At 36.4% G+C, this 24918-nt stretch overlaps 1 protein-coding gene across 1 annotated transcript in view; it reads right to left on the bottom strand.

Moving 5' to 3' along the window:
- Positions 1-24918, bottom strand: part of atp8b4 (ATPase phospholipid transporting 8B4) — a 68225-nt gene that overhangs the window by 15257 nt on the left and 28050 nt on the right. The window contains 13 exon segments of the mRNA XM_073831656.1: positions 3750-3933; positions 4235-4382; positions 4568-4673; positions 4784-4895; positions 7792-7956; positions 13109-13224; positions 13501-13689; positions 14575-14740; positions 19115-19158; positions 19245-19453; positions 22651-22847; positions 22990-23078; positions 23260-23418. Coding sequence (XP_073687757.1) covers positions 3750-3933; positions 4235-4382; positions 4568-4673; positions 4784-4895; positions 7792-7956; positions 13109-13224; positions 13501-13689; positions 14575-14740; positions 19115-19158; positions 19245-19453; positions 22651-22847; positions 22990-23078; positions 23260-23418 — 1884 coding nt within the window.

Raw genomic sequence — 24918 nt, 5'->3', positions numbered from 1 at the left:
AATTGTGTAGTTTAGAGAGCTTTATTAATTATAACGGAATTTTGTGAGATCTCTATGAACTTTTAGTGATAATAAGGGGAGCGTGCTTTGCACTTTCCAGGCTATAATCCATTTAGAATTTGTATGAAACTTTCGTTTTTCGGCACATGCAAGCTGATATGTTTTGGGAGTGATATTTGCATATTTACGCTGGGTTTATTCTCGAAATAACGGTGAAGCAATAGACGGGATAAAAATATATTTTCCCCTTCTCCCAAAACAACTTACTGTTTCAGCTATAAAATAGTTCAGTTTTGTATGTAATGGCAAAATGTTTATATTTAGTTTCGTTTTTTATTTAGCTAATTTAGAAAAACGCTTGGAGCATTTTTTATTCGTTATATATATATATATATATATATATATATATATTTACCGAACAGCGCCCAGTGGAAGACTGATCATAGTCTGTTTGATCAGTTTGCCTTCTCAAATCATCATGACTTGCCTAAAATAAAATCTATATAAAACAGTTCAAGTATAAAACAATGGTAGTTTAAACGTTACAGATAAATGTGCGCTATATGCGCATAGTTTGTACAGAAAGTGGAAGCTAAAGCTTGCAGGACATCGAGGCACCAGCACGATCACTTGCATTTTTTTCATTGGAAGCAATTTAAAATTATCCGTCATTTTTGCTCACAAAGTACGAGTAATAGATCGAAAAAAACGTTACAGCATTTTTATAAAATAAAGAAAACAAAAATTATGTGCTTTCTGCCGTCTGGTTCTTGAACAGGAGTGCTTAACAAAATGAAGCGAAATGCATGCCTCACAGACATAATAAATACATTTATAGAAAGCTTTAAATTATTACTTAACGAAATAAAACAAATCAAAAGCACAAACTCTTTCATGCAATCCGTAAAGATGAATTTCTCTCTAAAGGCGCGTCCAAAAAGGAGATTGCGAGTCAGGATCTTTGCGACACTAACTCAGAATACACAAATTAATTAATAAATAATTCATTTTTGTCCTTTCTCTTTCCTCGACACATTCATTGTTATTTATTTTTGCCGGTGCTTGGGGCGAGTTTTAGCCTATTGTGTGCGCTTGAACGCGGATTCAGCTGCGCTAAAGCACACTAAACGGTGTCTGCGTCGGTCTCAAAAGTGAAAGCGAAAGTGAAGTTTCGTGTTGTTTCCACCAGCGCGGCATTTTTTTTCTTCACCATAATTGATGGATGTCTAAATTATGAAAATAAGGAGAAGCCTAAAACAGGCCCGATGCCGGCCCGGGTCTGAACTATGACGTGAAAATTGGCCCGAAGCCATAGCCCTGGGGTGTAAAAAAAAAAGTCAGGGCCCATCGGCCCGGGCTGAAGTGCAGCGCTTTAATTGACTGCTTTGATGTGCTGCAATACCGTAGGGCACTGCTTACATCTGATTTTTTTTCTTGCCCCCCCCTGACTCAAGAGTCAAATGTCGCCCATGTATATATATATATATATATATATATATATATATATATATATATATATATAGATAGACAGATAGACAAACAGACAGTTAAGGTCATTGCACATTCAGTCTGAAATTTTCGTCTGAAATTTTCGCACATTAAAAAATAAATATGACCTCACGTTATGTGAATCACGCTTACACACTTCTTCCGAAACTTTTGACTCAGTGTGAAATGACCTCTAGACAAAAATAGACAGACAGACGGTTAGACTGAGAGACAGAGTTTTTGACAGATATATGTGACCCTGGACCACAAAACCAGTCATAAGGTTAACTTTTACAAAACTGAGAAGCTCAATAAATAAGCTTTCTATTGATGTATAGTTTGTTAGGATAGGACAATATTTGGCCAGGATACATCTATTTGAAAATCTGGAATCTGAGGGTGCAAAAAAATCAAAATACTGAGAAAATCACCTTTTAAGTTCTCCAAATTAAGTTCTTAACAATGCATATTACTAATCAAAAATTACATTTTGATATATTTACAGTAGGAATTTTACAAAAAATCTTCATGGAACATGATCTTTACTTAATTTTCCTAATGATTTTTGGCATAAAAGAAAAATCAATCAATTTGACCCATACAATGTATTTTTGGCTATTGCTACAAATATACCCCAGCGACTTAAGACTGGTTTTGTGCTCCAGGGTCACATACATGATGGATGGATAGATAGATAATATGTCAATAACCCTTGTGTGACCTTATGGACATTTTTGTCCATTTCAGATTTGTTTTTTTTTGTTATAAGTGTGCCTGTGTTAATACCAACTGCATAAATCTTGGTTCAGGTGTGTATTTTTATTGAAATGTTTATATTTCACCCTTATTTTCTTTCAAAAAAATCTATTTTACCCTCTCCGTACAAAAAATACTCACACTCAGGACCTTAAGGACAAAAATGTCCACAGTGAAAACTGCAATTTTTTAACCCAGGGCCATTTGACTATAAAAGGATGCAATATTTGCTAATAGGCATTCATTTTATCAGCAATGCTTCAAATTTTACATTTTTACCATTTTTACAAATTTGGCATTTAAAATAAATGTAAACTCGCTTTTTCGTGTTTTCTGCTTATGCATATTATAGTCTATTATAGAGTCAATTGCAAAAATAATGCAGCTATAATTGTGTGGGTATGTTGGTGAGGATGTCAGAGTGTGGTTTGCATGTGTTTACTGAAAATTTTATGGGTGTAACTAGTTTGAAAGAAATGATATTGTACTGGCAATCAAAAATCCCACTCCATGTATATTAGTCTCACTCTTGGCAGGGTCATAGGGCCATGTGAAAACTAGGAATAAGGTCAAAGAAGGTTAATGAGCTTTGAGGATTTTTCTTTTTCACCCAAACACACATCTTAATCCTTGATTGCACTTTTTCATTTGTTATTGTTTTTGTACAGAGATAAAAGGTGAGCTTGAATTTGATGTAGAAGTTCAGAAGCCCCTAAACACATTATTTTTGTTTTCACCACAAGAAAATGCTGATTGTTTAGTCTGGTAGATTTTGTACAAAGTTTTAGAGTTCGCAGAGCCAAACCAACACATATTTGGTGCTTGAGGGCTTGGTCACTTCATTGCTTGCAAGATGAAGAGACGTTACTCAGCAGAGGAAGCTCTGGAGCTGGTGTTGCCCACTGACAGTGAGCATTGTGTAAAGAAACCAGCTTTTAAAGCATTACAATTCTGAAAATAAATGAATGTTTGGTAATTATAGAAGAGATGCTGATAAAAAAAAAAAAAAAAACAGTCAGTGAAAGTGGAAAAAAATATTAATATATAACATTTCTATGACAGTTTTTTGATATGTCCATTACGGACCTAAGTGTTAGTTTTTTTTTTTTTTTTTTTTAAATCTGACACTACATAAAAAATATAAATGCCTCAAAATTAATGTTGTCGTTCTTTACTGACACACCCAAGAAGTTAATAAGCAAAGAATAAAGATCTGCTTAGCATTTAGTATATGGAAATTAACTACTATTTATTTATTTTTTTTTTATAAAAAACACCTGTGGCATTAAGTAAACAGACCAACATTTAAAGGGTTGCAATTCTGAAAATTAATGAATGTTTGGTATCTATGGATAGAACAGATGCTGGTTAAAAAATCGACATCAGTGAAAGTGGAAAAAAATATGAATAAATCATATTATTATGACAGTTTTTTGGACATGGACATGCACTTATCTTTTTTTTTGAATGCACAAGGGTTAATTAGCAGAGAAGTGATGACTTACTCTTGATCATACTGACGTCATTGGCTCCGTCTCCAATGGCGAGAGTGACGGCTCTCTTGTGTCTCTTTATGAGCTCAACCACTAGAGCTTTCTGCAGTGGAGTGACCCGACAGCAGATGACCGTCTTACACAGACACGCAACGTCCACCAGGATCTGCTCCAGGTCTGCCTCCAGGGCATGAGCCTTCAAATAACAACACACAAACCTTACATTTAATGCCATTTATACACTCTCAGCATGTGTTGGCAGAATTTTTTCAATTAAATGAATCTGTCAAAGCTTTGAACTAATGTCACTGCCCTCAAAAACACATTTACTCAAGAAAAAACAATTTTAGCCACTCAATCTACTTAAAAAAAACCCAATTTCTAAGGATATTGCAGAACTGAATGTTCTGTTTGAACAGACTGACCATCGTTAGAAGCACATTATTAAGACAGTAATTAAGTCAAATTCTCTTCAGGAACCAGACTCAGGGTCTTACCAGACTGTGTCCGTTGATGATTAAAGCATACTCGGCGATGATGGTCTCTTCAAAGACAGAGTCACTTGAATACAATTCTGTCTTTTCCATGTCAAGGCCACTGCTGAATTTGTCTTTGCTGGGTCCCACGATTCTCTCTTTAGCCGCCCTGTGCACAAAGCAATAGAACAAAACTATTTTATTTTACAATGGCTCAAATAATGGTTCAATTCAATGTGACAAAACAAGTTAGACCTTTAGGCTTTGTTCAGAAAAGGAGCAAAAATTCAATTTTTTGGTGAATCTCTGACAGCAAACATGTTTGAATGTTCGGATTTATGTGTGCAAGGTCACCTGAGTTCCTTTTGAACCTCAAGCATGGTGTGTCCTGAAATTATAAACACCTCGTTCATGTCGTCTCTGAGCATGTTACAGGAGTAGCCAATGTTCATTGCTGTCTCTGCAACCACAACAGGGGATTCTTCGTTATGTTTTGTCTGAGACCATTAGAATGTGTCTCAATTAAGGTTGAGCAGTCTTCAAAGAATCCTATACATTCTCAATAGCTACCTAGTTTGTCCCCGGTGAGCACCCAGATCTTGATGTTGGCCAAGGTCAGACAGGCAATAGTCTCTGGAACTCCTTCCTGAAGTTTGTCTTCTATGGCTGTAGCACCAAGCAGCTTTAGAAAAATTAGAGACGTCTTTGTTTCAAAAACAAAAATTTAACATTTCCTTTAACTCAACATGAAATCATAGATGACAGATAGATAGTCTGAATTCTTTGCACATTAAAAAATAAATATGACCTCACGTTGTGTGAATGACGCTATACACACTTCTGAAACTTTTGACTCAGCGTGCCAAAACAAATGTTTCAAAAAGGGGGTTTGTAGTGGAATAACCATTTTTGGCTCCCCAAAGAACCTTTCATAAATTCGCTTCCAGAATGAAAATTTCTTGATGATTTACTCACCCCCATGTCATCCAAGAGGTTCATGTCTTTCTTTAGTCGCAATGAAATTAAGTTTTTTTAGGAAAACAAGCTAGGGCAAGACAAGCGTTTGTGATTAAAAAGTTGAAATTGACAGACCGTTTCGCTAGATAAGACCCTTAATCCTCATCTGGGATTGTGTCGAGCCCTTTGAAGCTGAACTGCAACTGCAGTTTGGACCTTCAACCTACTGGCCACCATTGAAGTCCACTGATTGGAGAAAAATTCTGGAATGTTTTCCTCCAAAACCTCAATTTCTTTTCGAATAAAGGTTTCAAAAAGAGGGGGTTTGGAGTGGAAGAATCATTTTTGGCTCCCCAAAGAACCTTTAAAGGAGAAGCCCACTTCCACAATGACAATTTCCTTATGATTTTCTCACCCCCATGTCATTCAAGATGTTCATGTCTTTCTTTCTTCAGTCGCAAAGAAATTAGTGTTTTTGAGGAAAACAAGGTAGTGCAAGATGAGTATTTGTGGTTAAAAAGTAGATAATGGTCAATTGTTTCGCTAGATAAGACCCTTATTTGTTGTCTAGGATTGTGTAGAGCCCTTCGAAGCTGAACTGCAACATTCAAGCCGTTGGCCACCACTGAAGTCCACTAAGAAAAATCCTGGAAAGTTTTCCTCCAAAACCTCAATTTTTTTTTTATCGAAAAAAGGTTTCTAAAGGGGGGAGGTTGTAGTGGAAGAACCATTTTTGGCTCCCCAAAGAAAATTTAAAGGAAAAGTTCACTTCCAGAATGAACATTTCCTGATGATTTTCTCATCCCCATGTCATTCAAGATGTTCATGTCTTTCTTTCTTCAGTCACAAAGAAAATTAAGTTTTTTTTTTTAGGAAAGCAAGCTAGTCAAGCTAGTGCAAGATGAGTATTTGTGGTTAAAAAGTAGATAATGGTTGATTGTTTCACTAGATAAGACCCTTATTCCATGTCTGGGATTGTGTAGAGACCTTTGCATTGAAACTGGAATTTGGAACTTCAACCCATTGGATACCATTTAAGTCCACTATATGGAGAAAATCTTGGAATGTTTTTCTTAAAACCCTTAATTTCTTTTCGAAAAAAGGTTTCTAAATTGGGAAGGTTGTAGTGGAAGAACCATTTATGGCTTCCTAAAGAACCTTTAAAGAATTTAAATCTTCTAGTCCAAGATGTTCATGTCTTTCTTTCTTAAGTCGCAAAGAAAGTAAGGTTTTTGCGGAAAACATTACAGGATTTTTCTTCATGTAGTGGACTTCAATCACGATCAGTATATAAAGTTGTATTTTTCTTAGAAAATGAATCAGTTAGTTAAAAAATATATACATTTGTATTTTTCTTTGAAAATGATCAATCGTTTAGCTGGTTAAGACCTTTATTCCTCGGCTGAGTTTGGGTCGTGCCCTTTCAAGCTGCATTGAAACTGCGGTTTGGACCTTCAACCCGTTGGAGAAAAATTTCCTGATGATTTACTCACCCCCATGTCATCCAAGAGGTTCATGTCTTTCTTTCTTCAATCGCAAAGAAATTAAGGCTTTTGAGGAAAACAGGCTAGTCAAGCTAGTGCAAGAAAAGCATTTGTGGTTTAAAAGTATATAAATTTGTATTTTTCTTAGAAAACAACCAATTGTTTCGCGAGATAACACCCCCTTATTCCTCAGCAGGGATCGTGTCGAGGCCTTTGAAGCTGCATTTAAACCTTCAACCCATTGGCCACCATTAAAGTCAACTATATGGAGAAAAATCCTGGAATGTTATCCTCAAAAACCTTAATTTCTTTTCGAATAAAGGTTTAAAAAAGGGAGGGTTTGTAGTGGAAGAACCACTTTTGGCTCCCCAAAGAACCTTTAAAGAGAAGTTAACTTCCAGAATGAAGATTTCCTGATGATTTACTCACTACCATGTCATCCAAGATGTTCATGTCTTTCTTTCTTTAGTCCCAAAGAAATTAAGGTTTTTCTCAGAAACCTCGATCTTCAATTCGTTGGTCACCACTTAAGTCCAATATATGAAGAACAATTCTGGAATGTTTTCGTCAGAAACCTCAATTTCTTTTCGAAAAAAAGGTTTCTAAAGGGGGGAGGTTGTAGTGGAAGAACCATTTATGGCTTCCCAAAGAACCTTTAAATCTTTTTTGCTGAAAACATTCCAGGATTTTTCTCCATGTAGTGGACTTCAATGACGATCAGTATATACATTTTTATTTTTCTTAGAAAATGACCAATCGTTTTACTAGATAAAACCCTTATTCCTCAGCTGGGATCGTGTAGAGCTCTTTGAAGCTGAAGTAAAACTGCAATTTGGACCTTCAACCTGCTGACCACCATTGAAGTCCACTATATGGAGAAAAATCCTGGAATGTTTTCCTCAAAAACCTTAATTTCTTTTGTAATAAAGGTTGCAACAAAAAAAAAATCCCGAAGAAAGAAAGAAAGACGTGAACATCTTGGATGACATAGGGGTGAGTAAATTATCAGACGATTTAAAAAAGAACCATTGTTTTCTTAGTGCAAAGAACATTTTAATAATCTAAAGAAGCTTTTTCAGATACAGGTTCCATGGATATTAAAGGTTCTTCATGGAACCATCAATAAAGAACATTTACCATCATGCCCTGTTCTATTTCTTCATACAGAGCCCCGAGTTTTTCTTCTCTGTTCTCCAGTGATGTACTGGCAAACAGCAGTTTCTTCATCCATTCGTCAAACACGTCTTCATCCAGGTCTTTGTACGCCAGCGCTAATGTTCTCAAACCCTCCCCGGCGAACTCCTGCCACACAGAAACAGTGGAAATTCATTTATCTCTCACCATGAAAACTGAAACTCTATAATTGCAGTGACGTAAATATTTCTTCAGTGAAAATGAGGAACTATGCAGTTGTTTGATCTAATCAGTGAAAGCATTTACTTCCTGCTTGCTGTCGTAAGCTTCTAAAAGCATGCTATTTTTACCCCGCTAGCATAGCTTCTTCAGTGACGTCAGTCTGATTGCTCTTTGAGGAACCGCAGAAGGCTGCAAATGAGACATGAATGATGGACACCGTCTCATAATAGTCTCATTATAATTACGGGACCATGAGCTGCTTTTAGACCGACCACTCGAGCTGTAGACAATAGCCACATTACGAATAACAGTTCCTTCTCTAAATGTGGTTTTTAATGGTTGATTTCACTAATATCCATAGTGAAAATGACATTTTCATATTTTCATATTCTGAGGAAAACTTCATTGTCTTCGTAATAGATGTACCTTTGTAGAAGTAACTGTATAATGTGCTGGCCAACAAATGTGTTTGTATAAATTATTTTCCATCTGAGAAGTCTACAAAAACCTTAATGGAATTAATCTCAATAAAATAAAGCCCATCTCTTCAAAGACAGAGCTTTTAGCCGAGGAGAAAATGAGACTTGTTTTTTATCGATTGTGCCACTCTGACACTCACAGTGTGCATTTGCTACAATTTGTCAAGCGGAACGCTGTTTGTCTGCATCTCGAAGTGTCACAAATCTCAACCATCTAAATAGTCAAGACATTGAGTGAAGTAACAAACAAACACAATGAAAAGACTTGAAAATACAAGAACCTGCATATTCTCAAGCTTGTGGTCTGGATTTGGTTAGAAGTATTATAATTATCTTTTCCATGATGCCTGAAAGTGGGGATATCAGTGGTATTGCATTCAAAATAGCATGGTAAATGTCCAACAACACGATTTTACCATCCAAACGACAGTATTTCCATGGTAAATGCCCAACAACATCAAGAAAACATGTTATTACAACACTAGATGCCCCCAAAAACTTGGTATTATCATGGTCTTACCATGGTATCACATCTGCATAACATGGTGAATGCCCAACAAAATGGTTTTTACCAAGGTAATGTGTTAAAATAACATGGTGTTTCTATATTACATGCACAAAACATGGTATTACAATGGTAAATTCCCCTAAACCTTGGTGTTGCATCGAACTAATGCCCTAGAACATGCCCAACAGTAATGTTTTACCACACGACTGCATCCAAATAATATGGTATTTCTACAGTATATGACCAAATGCACATGGTTAATGCCTCAAAACATGTTTTTTCCCCATAATATTGCATCCATAACATGGTACTATCATGGTAAATGCCAAACAACATAGTTTTACCACAGTACATATGGAAACAAGACATTTCCACAGTAAATACTAAATAACAGTTTTATAATGGTACTGTGTCCAAATAACAGTGTATTATAACAGTACATGAGAACATGGTACATGGTTTTACCATGTTGCTGCATTCAAATGACACAGTATTTTCATGGTAAACGCCCAACAACATCAAAATAACAAAGCTACATGCCCAAAACTTGGTATTACCATCCTAAATACACCAAAACATGCTCTTACCATTGTATCACATCCAAATAACATGGTAAATGTTTTTTTTTACCATGGTAATGCGTTAAAAAACAACATGGTATTACTATATTACATGCCCAAAACATGGTATTGCAATGGTAAATTCCCCTTAACAATGGTGTTGCCATGGTGTTGCATCAAACTAATGCCCTACAACATGATCTTACCATAGTATCACATCTAAATAACACTGTATTACCATTGTAAATGTCTGACAGTAAGGTTTTACCAACTGCATCCAAATAACGTGGTATTACTACAGTATATGCCCAAATGCAATTGTATTGGCATGTTTAATGCCTCAAACCATGTCTTTCCATGGCATCGCATTCATAACATGGTATTATCATGGTAAATGCCAAACAACATAGTTTTACCATGGTAAAGCAACCAAATAACATATTATATCATAGTATTGCTACATTACATGTGGAAACAACAAGACATTTTCACATTAAATGCTAAATAACATGTTTTTGCCACAGTACTGTGTCCAAATAACATGGTATTATCACAGTACATGAGTAAAAATATGGTTTTACCGCTGCATCCAGATAACATTTTTTTACTTTATTATATAGCATAGTATTACCATTGTAAATGCCTAAAACCATGGTCTTTTCACGGTATTACCATAGTGAATGCCAAACAACTTGGTTTTATCATGGAACTGCATCGGTAAAATAATTTGGATGTAGGGCATGATAAAACTATGTTGTTTGGCATTTACCATAGTAATACTAATCTTTTTTGTGATACCATTGAAAGACCATGTTTTATGGCATTTACCATGGTAAAACCATACTTTCTGGGTATTTACTGTAGTAATATTATGTTATTGTATGCAGCACCATGGTAAAACTATGTTTTTATTCATGTACTGTGATAATACAATGTTATTTGGACACAGTACCATTGTAAAACCATGTTTGATCTTTTGTCCAAGTGTATTGTGGTAATACTATGTAAATTGGATGCAGTTCCATGATAAAACTATGTTGTTTGGCATTTACCATGGCAATACTGTTTTTGTGATGCGATACCATGGAAAGATTGTAGTAATATCATGTTATTTGGATGCAGCACCATGGTCAACCATGTTGTTTGCTAATGTAATCTTTCATCTCCCAGGACCTGAAGTGGGACACTCACATCGACTCCATTGTAAAAAAGGCCCAACAAAGATTGTACTTCCTTTGCCAGCTGAGGAAGTTCGACCTACCACAGGAGTTGCTGAAATAGCTCTACTTAGCCGTCATCGAGTTCTGTGCACATCAATAACTGTCTGGTTTGGCTCAGCTACAAAATCAGACATCAGAAGATTGCAGAGAACGGTTCAGACTGCCGAGAGGATTATTACTTCTCCCCTGCCCACCCTTCAAGAACTGTATACATCCAGAGTGAGGAAAAGAGCTCAGAAAATCACTCTGGACCCCTCACATCCAAGCCATCCCTTCTTAGAACTTTTACCATCTGGCCGGCGCTACAGAGCCCCAAATATCAGGACAACCAGGCACAAGAACAGTTTTTCCCCCAGGCAATCCACCTTATGAACAGTTAAAATGGTCCTCCTATTGTGCAATAAAACATGTGCAATAATCTGATATTTATTTGCTACCACCTCCACCCTAATACATCCCTGCATCTTCTATACTATCCTGTTCCATTCTATCATCTATAGCTCAACTGTACATACCACTTATTTATTTCTCAATTTATTTGACTAATTTTTGTCTATTTATATTTACATATGTGTATTTTCTTATTCTCATCTTATTTTTATTGTCTGTATGTTGTTGTTGTCTCTGTATACTGGAAGCTAATGACACTGAAACAAATTCCTTGTATGCACAAGCATTCTGATTCTGATTCTAATAATACACCGTTTGGACACAGTACCACTGTAAAACCCTGTTGTTTGATATTTGCTGTAGTAAAACTATAAAATTTGGGTGCAATGCTATAATAAAACAATGCTGTTTGGCATTTACCATGTTTTTGGATGCGATACCATGGAAAGACCGTGTTTATTAGGCCTTTACCATGGTAATAATACCATGTTTTTTGGCTATATAATGTAGTAATGTCATGTTATTTGGACAGAGCATCATGATAAATCATGTTTTTGCTCATGTACTGTGAGAATACACTGCCATTAGGCCACAGTACCATGGTAAAACCATGTTGTTTGACATTTACCATGAAAATATCTTGTTTTATCTGAGTGCACTGTGGTATAACTATATAATTTGGGTGCAGTACCATGATAAAACAATGCTGTTTGGCATTTACAATGGAAATATGTTTTTGGATGTGAAACCATGGAAAGACCATGTTTTTAGGCATTTACCATGGTAATACCAAGCTTTTGGGGGATATACTATAGTAATATGTTATTTGGATGCAGCACCATAGTAAAACTATGTTTTACTCATGCACTGTGATAATTATTTGGACACAGTACCATTGTAAAACCATGTTTTTTGACATTTACATTGGAAATAGCTATTTTACCATGGTGCAGCATCCAAATAACATTGTATTACTACATTATATAGCCAAAAGTCATGGTATTACCATGGTAAATGCCAAACAACATGGTTTTACAATGATACTGTGTCCACATAAGTGTATTATAATAGTACATGAGCAAAAACATGGTTTATCATGGTGCTATTACTGTAGTAAAAGCATGGTATTACCATAGTAAGTGCCTAAAACGTGGTATTTCCATAGTATCACATCCTAAAAACACAGTATTACCATTGTAAATGACAAACAACATAGTTTTATCATGACACTGCATCCAAATAACATGATATTACTACAGTAAATGCCCCAAAAGCATGGTATTACCACGGTAAATGCCTTTTTCTATGTTATCACATTCCAAAAACATAGTATTACCATGGTAAATGCCAAACAACATAGTTTTATCATGGCGCTGCATCTAAATAATAAAGATTTACCACAGTACACTTGGACAAAACAAGACATTATCATGGTAAAGTGTCAAACAACATGGTTTTACAATGGTAATATGGCCAAATAGCAGTGTATTATCACAGTACATGAGTTAAAACATAGTTTTACCATGGTGCTGCATTTAAATAACATGATATTACTACAGTAAATACCCCAAAAGTATGGTTTCACCATGGTAAATGCCGTAAAACATGGTCTATCAATGGTATCACATCCAAAAACATAATATTGCTATGGTAAATGCCAAACAACATAGTTTTATCATGGCACTGCATCCAAATAACATGACATTACTACAGTAAATTCCCCAAAAACATGGTATTACCATGGCAAATGCCTAAAAATATGTTTTATCCCTGCTATCACATCCCAAAAACATAGTATTACCATGGTAAATGCCCTAAAACATGGTCTTACCATGGTATCACATCCAAAAACCATGGTGTTACCAAGGTACTGCATCCAAACAACTAGTTTTACCACAGTACATATACAGTAGGAAGGATGGCTTAACAATAGAGACTTACATTAAGGTGCTCTGAGGTAGTAAACATATGCTCTTCATTAGACGGGTCCAGCCTGTCGAAGAGTATTGTGTCGGCTCCTTTTGAGTAAAGCTTTAACTGCCCCTTTGGGTTCCTCACTGCGGAAAAGACAGGAAATGAGAGTGCTACTTATAAATGTCTAAGTATACGATAAAACAGTTTCAACAGACCGGACAGCTATTGATTCCTCTATGTGAAAGGATGAATAATGCATACAGACCCATAAAAAGAAAGATGTCAGGGATGATTCATAGCTTTTGTGAAATATTAAAGGTATAAGAAAATACTAGACTGTGACAAAGATTAAATCAAATGTGTGTTTAAAATGAAAAGACATGCAAATACTTAGAATATCTTAACAAATGAGAACCTACCAATAACGCTCATTCTCTTCCGTACATTGTTGAAGTCTAAGATAGCCAGTAGCTGATAGGTGACCGCCTGACCCATTTCATATAAAGTGATGGTTTCTGGTGTTCTGGACCGAAATACAAATCCAAAGTTGCGTGCAGCAGTAACCAGGGCTCCTTCATCCGGAGATTGTGCCTGATACACCAGCTCCCCTTGAATACATTTCAAAAGCATTTCAGTCAAATTCTTCTTCTGCATATGGATGACGTGACACCTACATTTTCTGTCTAGTTGTGTTTTTTCAATTAAAAATAGGTTTAGGTGTGTAAAAAAAGATGCCATATATATATTAAGTACCTCTTCCATGTATGTACTTACTTGAATTTTTAAAAAAACGTTAGTTATTTGTAATTTTTCTGTTATTCAGTGTCAAAATATCAGGTGGTGCAACCGTCCGGCCATAACTTTTGTTTTGAAAACATCTTTGAAATTACCCTAAATTTATTCAGATTAATTTTCTGCACTATTTGACATGATTTCCAAAGTGACTTGTAATCTTGTATAAAACTGCAAAGCATTTGTATTTATATCTCCATCATAATATACAAACAAACTTTGTCTGATGATTTCTATTTTAAATATCATGTGGTGCGACCATCAAGAAACTACCATTTTGGGACTTTTATGTTGAAATCCATTAAAATATAGGACATTGCATCACATACCAATTCGCCAAGGACCCAAATTTGGAAAAATAACCTTTTTAACAGCTGGTATGTAGTAGCAAATACTTTGTTTCTAAACACTTTAATTGCTGAGAATATCTAAAAAATGTTTTAACATGTTAAGGAAATTAATTCATTTTAATATAAATAATGGTCGCACCAAATGACATTTTTTAAGGCTATGAGCAATACTATTTTAATATGAATTTATGTATACATAACATTCTTAATGTTTAAACAATTACTATAGATATTATTATTTTTTGTATTTTAAAATTGGCCTGTTGAAAATCCTTATACGTAAATGACCCATATGCAACAAAAGCTTTAGGTGTGTATGACGATATTTAAGGTGTTTGCGGTCCAGTTTACCCTCATTTCTCTCCTCTGGCATGACGGTGTGGCAGAGTGCTAACAGACGGAAGAATTCCTGCACCAGAGGCTCTTCCAGTTTGATGGCCTCGACCAAGCTGCTGTCATGGAAACGGAATTTCCGGTCCATCAGTGGGTTGAAGGAGAAATCTACACATGGTGTTTTCTACAAGAGTCAGAGACAAGTGTGACTGCCAAATACTGCACCAGACTGGACAATGTCTGCTGTTGAAATATAAAAATATATATATTTTTATAATAATTATGGGCCAAGCACCTAAGGTGCGAAGACACCTATTGTATCCGTTGGCGCTCTTATTCTTCTTCTTCCGTTTCTGTTTCTTCTTCTGCTCTTGAGTCTATAGCAACCCATAGAACCATTTGCGGGAAAGTTATGAAATTTAGCACACAGATAGAGGTCTCAACATTAACCATAGCAAGTTTGAGTCTCTAACTTAAATTTCTCTAGTGCCACCACATGTCCAAAGCTTCACTCATGTTTATGCTATTAACTTTTCAACCGTAAAGTTCAGATGAAAATTCTTTTTTCGTAAGGTTTAGTTTTTTGTTATTTTTAATAGTGGGAAAAACCTACTTTTTCAAACTCGCCCTAGAAGGTTTGTCTGATTTGCATCAAAATTGGTTCAGACTATCTTCAGAAGATGCTGGCAAAAAGTTACAGAATTCAAGCTGATTAGTCAAACCATTTTCGAATAATGGACAAACGAATTTGGCGAAAAGCACGCAAAAATAGATGTAAGGCTATATCTCCACAATGGTTTGGCGTATTGAGACCAAACTTGGTGTGTGTTCTAATAACCATGACCTGAGGCTACCTGCTAAGCTTCGGTGCAGCACCACCTAGTGATCAGGAGATATGAAAAATGTCTTTTTTTGCCTGTAACTTCTGAATGGTTTTGTCATGATCGGGGCTGTGGGTTTTCCCTCAGCCACCTGAGGTCGCTGTTTGCACTGCACTCCTGATTCTTCACGTCTGTTTTGTCATTAACACTGATTCACTCACAGCTGTTCACCATTTGGACTTTTGTATAAGAACTCTCATTTCTCACTCCTGCTTCATGTCTGCATTGTCTTTTGTCCTCAATGTTATTTTGTGTTCCTGCTCCAGCTCTAGACCTTGTTCTCTGTTTTGTTCAGTTTATGTTTAAGTTTATGTTTAGTTTGCCGTGTTGGCTTTGTTTGCTTTGTTTATTGTTTTATTATTAAATTCATTACTCTCCTGCATTTGGACCCAGACCTCCCTTCAAACGTGACAGAATGCAGACATCACAGATGGGTCCAGCGGGGACTAATTTTTTTCTTTCTGAGGAGGCGGCGGCGTTTGAGGCGGCGTCGGCCACTCGGTTCGAGGAGGTCATTTACCTCCAACTGGCCGAGATGGAGGCCTGTAGGGCCGAGTCGGCGCGACGGCGTTCCGGCTTTGCAGTGGGGGTGGAGTGGCTCTTCCGTGGGAAGGCGGAAGTGTCCACGCTCTCTGTTCCTGATGCGGCGGTGACCGCTCTCTCTGTTCCGGACGCGGCGGTAACCGCTCTCACTGTTCCTGACGCGGCGGTGACCGCTCTCACTGTTCCTGACGCGGCGGTGACCGCTCTCACTGTTCCTGACGCGGCGGTGACCGCTCTCACTGTTCCTGACGCGGCGGTGACCGCTCTCTCTGTTCCTGACGCGGCGGTGACCGCTCTCACTGTTCCTGACGCGGCGGTGACCGCTCTCACTGTTCCTGACGCGGCGGTGACCGCTCTCTCTGTTCCTGACGCGGCGGTGACCGCTCTCTCTGTTCCTGACGCGGCGGTGACCGCTCTCACTGTTCCTGACGCGGCGGTGACCGCTCTCACTGTTCCTGACGCGGCGGTGACCGCTCTCTCTGTTCCTGACGCGGCGGTGACCGCTCTCACTGTTCCTGACGCGGCGGTGACCGCTCTCACTGTTCCTGACGCGGCGGTGACCGCTCTCACTGTTCCTGACGCGGCGGTGACCGCTCTCTCTGTTCCGGACGCGGCGGTGACCGCTCTCTCTGTTCCGGACGCGGCGGTGACCGCTCTCTCTGTTCCTGACGCGGCGGTGACCGCTCTCTCTGTTCCTGACGCGGCGGTGACCGCTCTCACTGTTCCTGATGCGGCGGTGACCGCTCTCTCTGTTCCGGACGCGGCGGTGACCGCTCTCTCTGTTCCGGACGCGGCGGTGACCGCTCTCTCTGTTCCGGACGCGGCGGTGACCGCTCTCTCTGTTCCGGACGCGGCGGTGACCGCTCTCTCTGTTCCTGACGCGGCGGTGACCGCTCTCACTGTTCCTGACGCGGCGGTGACCGCTCTCTCTGTTCCGGACGCGGCGGTGACCGCTCTCTCTGTTCCGGACGCGGCGGTGACCGCTCTCTCTGTTCCTGACGCGGCGGTGACCGCTCTCACTGTTCCTGACGCGGCGGTGACCGCTCTCTCTGTTCCGGACGCGGCGGTGACCGCTCTCTCTGTTCCGGACGCGGCGGTGACCGCTCTCTCTGTTCCTGACGCGGCGGTGACCGCTCTCTCTGTTCCTGACGCGGCGGTGACCGCTCTCTCTGTTCCGGACGCGGCGGTGACCGCTCTCACTGTTCCTGACGCGGCGGTGACCGCTCTCTCTGTTCCGGACGCGGCGGTGACCGCTCTCTCTGTTCCGGACGCGGCGGTGACCGCTCTCTCTGTTCCGGACGCGGCGGTGACCGCTCTCTCTGTTCCGGACGCGGCGGTGACCGCTCTCTCTGTTCCGGACGCGGCGGTGACCGCTCTCTCTGTTCCGGACGCGGCGGTGACCGCTCTCTCTGTTCCGGACGCGGCGGTGACCGCTCTCTTTGTTCCTGACGCGCCGGTGACCGCGTTCTCTGTTCCTCTAGCGGCGGTTCTCTGTTCCTGACGCGGCGGTGACCGCGCTCTATGTTCCGGACACGGCGGTGACCGCGCTCTCTGTTCCGGACACGGCGGAGACCGCGCTCTCTGTTCCTGACGCGGCGGTGACCGCTGATGTTCCTCTAGCGGCAAGGCCAGCTCCCGTTCCTCTGACGGCTGTGCCCGCGGACGTTCCACTGGTGGCGAGGCCAGCTCACGTTCCTCTGGCTGCGGTGCCCGCGGACGTTCCACTGGTGGCGAGGCCAGCTCACGTTCCACTGGCGGCGAGGCCAGCTCACGTTCCTCTGGCGGCGAGGCCAGCTCACGTTCCTCTGGCGGCGGTGTCCGCTCACGTTCCTCCGCTGCACGGGCCTGGCCCGCCATCCCTCCCCCTGATGCACCTTCCACCGTTCCTCCTCCCTCCAGAATTTTTGTTTTGGGAACGTCTGGTAGCCGTTCCCTAGAGAGGGGGTACTGTCATGATCGGGGCTGTGGGTTTTCCCTCAGCCACCTGAGGTCGCTGTTTGCACTGCACTCCTGATTCTTCACGTCTGTTTTGTCATTAACACTGATTCACTCACAGCTGTTCACCATTTGGACTTTTATATAAGAACTCTCATTTCTCACTCCTGCTTCATGTCTGCATTGTCTTTTGTCCTCAATGTTATTTTGTGTTCCTGCTCCAGCTCTAGACCTTGTTCTCTGTTTTGTTCAGTTTATGTTTAAGTTTATGTTTAGTTTGCCGTGTTGGCTTTGTTTGCTTTGTTTATTGTTTTATTATTAAATTCATTACTCTCCTGCATTTGGACCCAGACCTCCCTTCAAACGTGACAGGTTTGGCCAAAAATCATGCTGAATCAAGCCATTCCCAATTTTCACATTTCAGCCATTTGGGGCATCAGCCATTTGGAATTTTGTCGTTAAAAAAAACAATATTTTACGAACAGATTGGCGTATCGTTACGAAACTCGGTATGTGTTTACGGCACCATGCTCTGACAGTACTCAAAGTTTGGGGGAAGCACCACCTTGTGGCCAAAAACTATAAAGAAGTTACAAAAAATGTTAATAACATCTGAATAAATTACACTATTTTAATGAAACTGGTCTCAATGTATTCTTTGCGTCATGCCGAGAACCTAGATACCAATTTCACCACTGTCAGAAAACGTACTTTTTTGAACTCCTCCTAGACTGTTGGTCCGATTTTTACCAAATTTGACTCACATCATCTTCAGACTATGCTGGTAAAAAGTTATGGATTTTGTGTCGAAATACCAAACAGTTTTCGTTTAACACAAAAATGAATTTGCTGAAAAGATGCCAAAGTGCTTCTGAGGCTGTATCTCTAGAAAGCTTTGACATATTTACACCAAACTTTGTATGTGCCATTGTCACCTAACACTGACCACACCACATCAATTTTGTCAATTTGGTGCCACCTATTGGTCATGAGTGAAAAACCAAAATCATCTAAAAATGGATTTAATCACTCATTGCGCAAGTCGCTCTAATGCGTGCTGCCTTGCTTGCCTAGTGCTTGGCTCCGTAATTGCTGCTTGCAACTATATTATTTATAGTTAGTTATTTTTTTATTTTATTTCAATAATAATACAAATAATTAATTTATACATCATTTAAAGAAACAAATGGTTTCATTACCTCTGTAATATCCACTTTATGCCCAAACTCGTCATAAACGTCACCTAGACAAACAAAAGCACAGCCAGCAATAAATATACCCGCTTGTCTATAAGTGTGGATGTATATAACAGGAAGTGTTCATAAGTACCATAGGTTTTCCCATTGATGGAGCACTTATTAAACACCATGATGTTCTGGGTGAGGGTGCCTGTTTTGTCTGAGAAGATGAACTCCACCTGGCCCAGCTCCTCGTTGAGGGTGGTGGTCCGCGCCTCGGCAGGAGTGTCCTTACGGCTGTAGTACATTCGTTTGTCCCAGTTTATAAAGTAACTATGGCCCAGCCGCAAAACCTCTACACTGTAATACAGAAAGTTTCAGTTATTGATTTATATTTGGTGTTTTATGAAAACCCTGAACTGCAAAGCAGGGGGAAAAAATCACAAGGTGAAAAAGCGTTCTTGTTTTGTCATTAAAATGTATGATACAAAAGGTGTTGAAAAAAGTGTTGTGTTTTTTCCCTCTGTAATTATTTCTCAGTCAGCATGAAAAAAAAAAAGATTTGCAAGCTAACAATAAGCACATTTTACCTTGCAGGTCAGGGCTCATAATCTATGAAAGTACATTAGGAAACATAAGAAGCCACATAAGAAAAAAAAAATCATGACACGATTATGAGATAATTGTGAGAAAAGAATAAAACACATTTATGAGATAAAAATCAAAATAATCACATATTAAGTCATATTGATGTAAAAGTGTACATTATTACACAGAAATTAGATAAATAGTAGGAGATAAATCTCATACTATTAATTGTTGCATTAAAATGTCAACATAAGACATTTTATCTCAGAATTATAATTTTTCTAGTAATTATGACAAAATCAATTATGAATGATGAAATTATGACAAAATCAGAAATTACGAGATAAAAAGTCTAAATTATTACATAGAAATTCAAAGTATGAAATAAATAGTCATAATTATGACAAAAGTCAATTATGAATGTTGAAATTATGACAAAAGTTGACAATATGAGATAAAAATAGTCATAATTATTGCATTAAAAATGTCAACACATGACACTTTATCTCATAAGCATGCTTTGGTACGTCATAATTATTACATTAAAACACTCAAACAATTATGATTTTATTGTCATAATTAAGAGTTTCTATCTAAAAAACATAAGAAAAAAATCATGCTTTGGTAAATTAGAAATTCAAAAGTATGTGATAAATAGTCATAATTATTACATAAAAATTAATTATGAATGATGAAATTATGACAAAAGTTGAAAATGAGATAAAAAGTCATAATAACAAAAGTTAATTATGAAAACTGTAATAATGGAAAAAAACCATTTATATTTATATTATAATATGAATTTGTTTTATAACAAAAATCTATAAATATAAATACATAAATAATGACAAAACTAAAATTAAATAGTTCATTAAAAATGTAAACAATGACTTGTCATAACTATAATTATTATTTTTTAACGTCATAATTATGACTTACCAAAGCCTGCTTTAGTAAATCCTAATTATGAGTCACAATTATGAATTATGAAAATGTCATATGTTGCCATTTTAATGCAATAATTGTGACTATTTATATCGTAATTGACTTTATATCTCATCATTTCAACTTTCATAATTGATTTCTGTCATAATTACGATTTTTTATCACATATTGTCAACTTTTGTCATAATTTGAACAGTCATAATAGACCTTTATGTCATAATTATGACTATTTATCTCATACTTTTGAATTTCTATGTAATAATTTAAACTTTTTATCTCATTATTTTTATTCTCATATTTGATTATGATTACATAATGTATGATTACAATGATTACATAGAAATTCAAAGTATGAAATACATAGTCATAATGATGAAATTATGACAAAAGTTGACAATATAACATAAAAAGTCAAAATTATGACAAAGCAATTATGAAAGTGGAAATTATGACAAAAATTGAAATTATGAAATCATTTCTGACATAAATAGTCATAATTATTGCATGAATAAAGAGTGACAAAAAAGTTGAAATAAGAGATACTAAAACACAATTATGAGATAAAAATTAAAATGATTTTTTTTACTTTTATAATTATGATTTACTAAAACATGCTGTGGTAAGTCATAATTATTACATTAAAAAAATTAAACAATTATGAATTTTAATGTAATAATTAGGATGTTTTATCTAGAAAAACATTAGAAGCCACATACGAAAAAAATATGAGATTTAAAAAATCATATGACATTTTATCTCATAATTTTGACTCTTATTTCATAATTGTGATTTACAAAATCATGGTTTGGTAAATTAGAATTATGAAACTAAAAAAGTGACAAAAAAGTTGAAATAATGAGATACTAAGACACAATTATGAGATAAAAATAATCATCATGACAAAAACTCAATTATAAAAATTTAAAAATTAAGAGAAAAACTGAGATATGAGATTTAAAAAATCATATGACATTTTATCTCATAATTTTGACTCTTTTTTCATAATTGTGATTTACAAAATCATGGTTTTGTAAATTAGAATTATGAAACTAAGTGACTAAAAAGTTGTAATAATGAGATACTAATACACAATTATGAGATAAAAATAATAATATGACATAATAGTAAATTATGAATGTTGGAATTATGGCAAAAGTTGACAATATGAGATTTTAAAAAATCATCATGACAAAAACTCAATTATAAAAATTTAAAAATTAAGAGAAAAACTGAAATATGAATAAAAATCATATGATATTTTATCTCATGCATCTCATCATCTTTTATTTTCATTATTTTAATTTACCACACCATGATTTTGTAAATCATAATTATGAAGTAAGAGTCAAAATTATGAGATAAAATGTCATATGATTTTTTAAATCTCATATTTCATCTCATAATTTTGACTCTTATTTCATAATTATGATTTACAAAATCATGGTTTGGTAAATTAGAATTATGAAAATAAGTGACAAAAAAGTTGAAATAATGAGATACTAAGACACAATTATGAGATAAAAATAATAATATGACATAAAAGTAAATTATGAATGTTGAAATTATGGCAAAAACTGAAACATGAGATTTAAAAAATCATATGACATTTTATCTCATAATTTTGACTCTTATTTCATAATTGTGATTTACTAAAGCATGCTTTGGCACGGGATTACGTTTAAAAAAATGAATAATTTCGACTTTTAATATCATAATGTCATTTGACTTTTTATCTAATAATCTAAACTTCCATAATATACTTTTATGTCATGACTATTTATCGCATAGTTTTGATATACCAAGTCATAATTATAAGATAAAAAGCAAAACTTCTGACATGAAAAGCCATAATTGCAATTTTTTAATCTCATGTCACTATTAGGACTTGCCAAAGCAATTTTTCTTATGTGGTGGAAATCTATACATAGCACATTTTGTCAAAAATGTATTTAAGCAAATAGTATTAGGTTGCCCCTTGATGCTCAATGTAAAATCAGGCTCCCGAATCAAACTAGTTTGCCTACCTAACATATAGTGAGATGGGCACGACCGTGTTGAGGATGATAACGTAGGACCAGAATGTCAGGAAGCCAGAGAAGACTGCATTGATGGTGAGCTGCTTCCACTGAAGATACTCCCAAAAATTGCTGCCAACTTTCTGCTCCCAAATAGTGTTTCCAATAGCCAATATAATCCCCATACAAATGAGAAATCCAAAGATCTAGAAAAAAAAGAAACAATCCTTCTAACACAAGAAAAACCCTGCACAATAACAAAACCAACTGCCCTTTTGAAAGGCTGGCGGCATGAGTAAGTGAGATGCCACACGTCGATCAATCCCAGCATGCCGCTCACACACTCACCCACAGAACTAAGGTGTTCATCAGTTTATCGATGCTGGTCCGTTTGAACTTCGTCCTCCCACAGTTTTGCATCAGCTTGGTTTGAAGTCCTAACGGAGAAGCAGAAAACCCGAGAGACTTATCTCAGGATAGATAATGGTGCGCGTTAAGAGCTATAGCATTGTACGCATATACGTTAATTACAGATGAGGCATTCAACACGTCTCTGAGGACAGCTAATCAATCGTCTGTGAAAATGGTAATTAACGGAGGAGTATTTAAGAGATGTACCTGCGAAGATAACCAAGCCAAAACACCACTCGGTGTTACGGAGAACGCAGCCTCTCAGGAGCATTTTCTCATTGTCCAGTGGGTACTTGTTATCTTTCCAGTACAGAGTCCCTGTGAACTTGTCCAGTTTGTTGTTGGGCGGCTCACAGATGACTTCCGCTGGGAGACACGTTCAAAGACAACACGAAACAAGAAGATTAAGCTGACATTCATTCTGAAGCAAATAGCGTTCAGTTATTTTTGGTTCATCAATAGTTTTGGCTTTTCGTCGTGACATTTTCGCCTATTGGTACGGCATCCGAAAAGACCGATGATCTGTATATACACAAACCAGCTAGCAGATGACAACTCGTGTGCGAAAGGTCATTGTTTCAACAAAAAGAACCACTTAGCGCAGCTAATATATTATAAAAATACATTATATAAAAATATCAAAGTGTGGAAAAAACAAGAGCATTATAACTATATTTTATATTAGTTGAAATTTTACTAATCTTTTTTGGTAATTGAAATGACGGTAAAATACAATTAAATATAAATAATATACAAAACAACTCAATTTAAAAAACGTAGTCTGCATGTTTTATTGTTTCAGAAAGTGTTTATGTTCTTAACTAAAACTAACATTTTTAGAAATATTTTTTTGTTAAATCTGAAATAAAATATAAATATTACATGAAAAATGTGAAGGAAATAGAAATATAAAAATTAGAAATGTTGCACTGGCAACTAATTGCAATAAAATAAGTTTAGGTTGAAGTGCTAAAATTACTTAAATAACTTAAATAAAAATAAATTAAAATGAATAAAAGCATTAAAAATAATAATAAACAATAAAACAAAACTTAAATTTTTCTGAGGGAATGTGATGGTTGCTAAGGTGTTTTAGAAAGTGTTGTTATTGTTAACTAAAAGTAAAAATATTTTTAATTGAAAATAAAACAAATATTATATGAAAAACTTAAAGAAAATAGAAATATAAAAATTGAAATGTTGCATTGGCAACTAATTGAAATAAAATTAGTTGAAGTTGAAGTGCTAAACTTACTACAACCTAAAAGTAAATGAACAAAAAATTATTTTTCAATATTGTTAACTAAAACTAAAATGTTTTCATTATTTAAATAAAGCTGAAATAAAATCTAAATTAAAAATCTAAATATTAGATTAAAAATGTACAATATAAAAAAAACTTTGAAATATTAAATTGCTAACTAACTGAAATAAAATAAGTTATGGCTAAATATAAATATTTTTTACAAAAAAAAATATATTTTTAATAATAATAAATGTAATATACATAGATAGATAGATAGATAGATAGATATATAGATAGATAGATAGATAGATAGACATATAATAACTTATAAATAATAATAATAACTTAAGTTAAAACATTATAAAAAAACACTAAAATAACACTGGTTCCAAGTGGTTACTTAAATCGACAAAAAGTAAAAAAAAAAAAAGTAAATAAATAAATATATATATATATATATATATATATATATACACATACACACACACACACACACACACACACACACACACACACAATTTTTTAATAATAACTTTTGTTAAAACATTATAAAAAACCACTAAAATAACACTGGTTCCAAGTGGTTACTTAAATCGACAAAAAGTAAAAAAAAAAAAGTA

The sequence above is a fragment of the Garra rufa genome, chromosome 25 (assembly GCF_049309525.1).
Source record: "Garra rufa chromosome 25, GarRuf1.0, whole genome shotgun sequence".
Taxonomy (NCBI): domain Eukaryota; kingdom Metazoa; phylum Chordata; class Actinopteri; order Cypriniformes; family Cyprinidae; genus Garra; species Garra rufa.
This window is presented reverse-complemented; position numbering and strand designations above follow the sequence as displayed.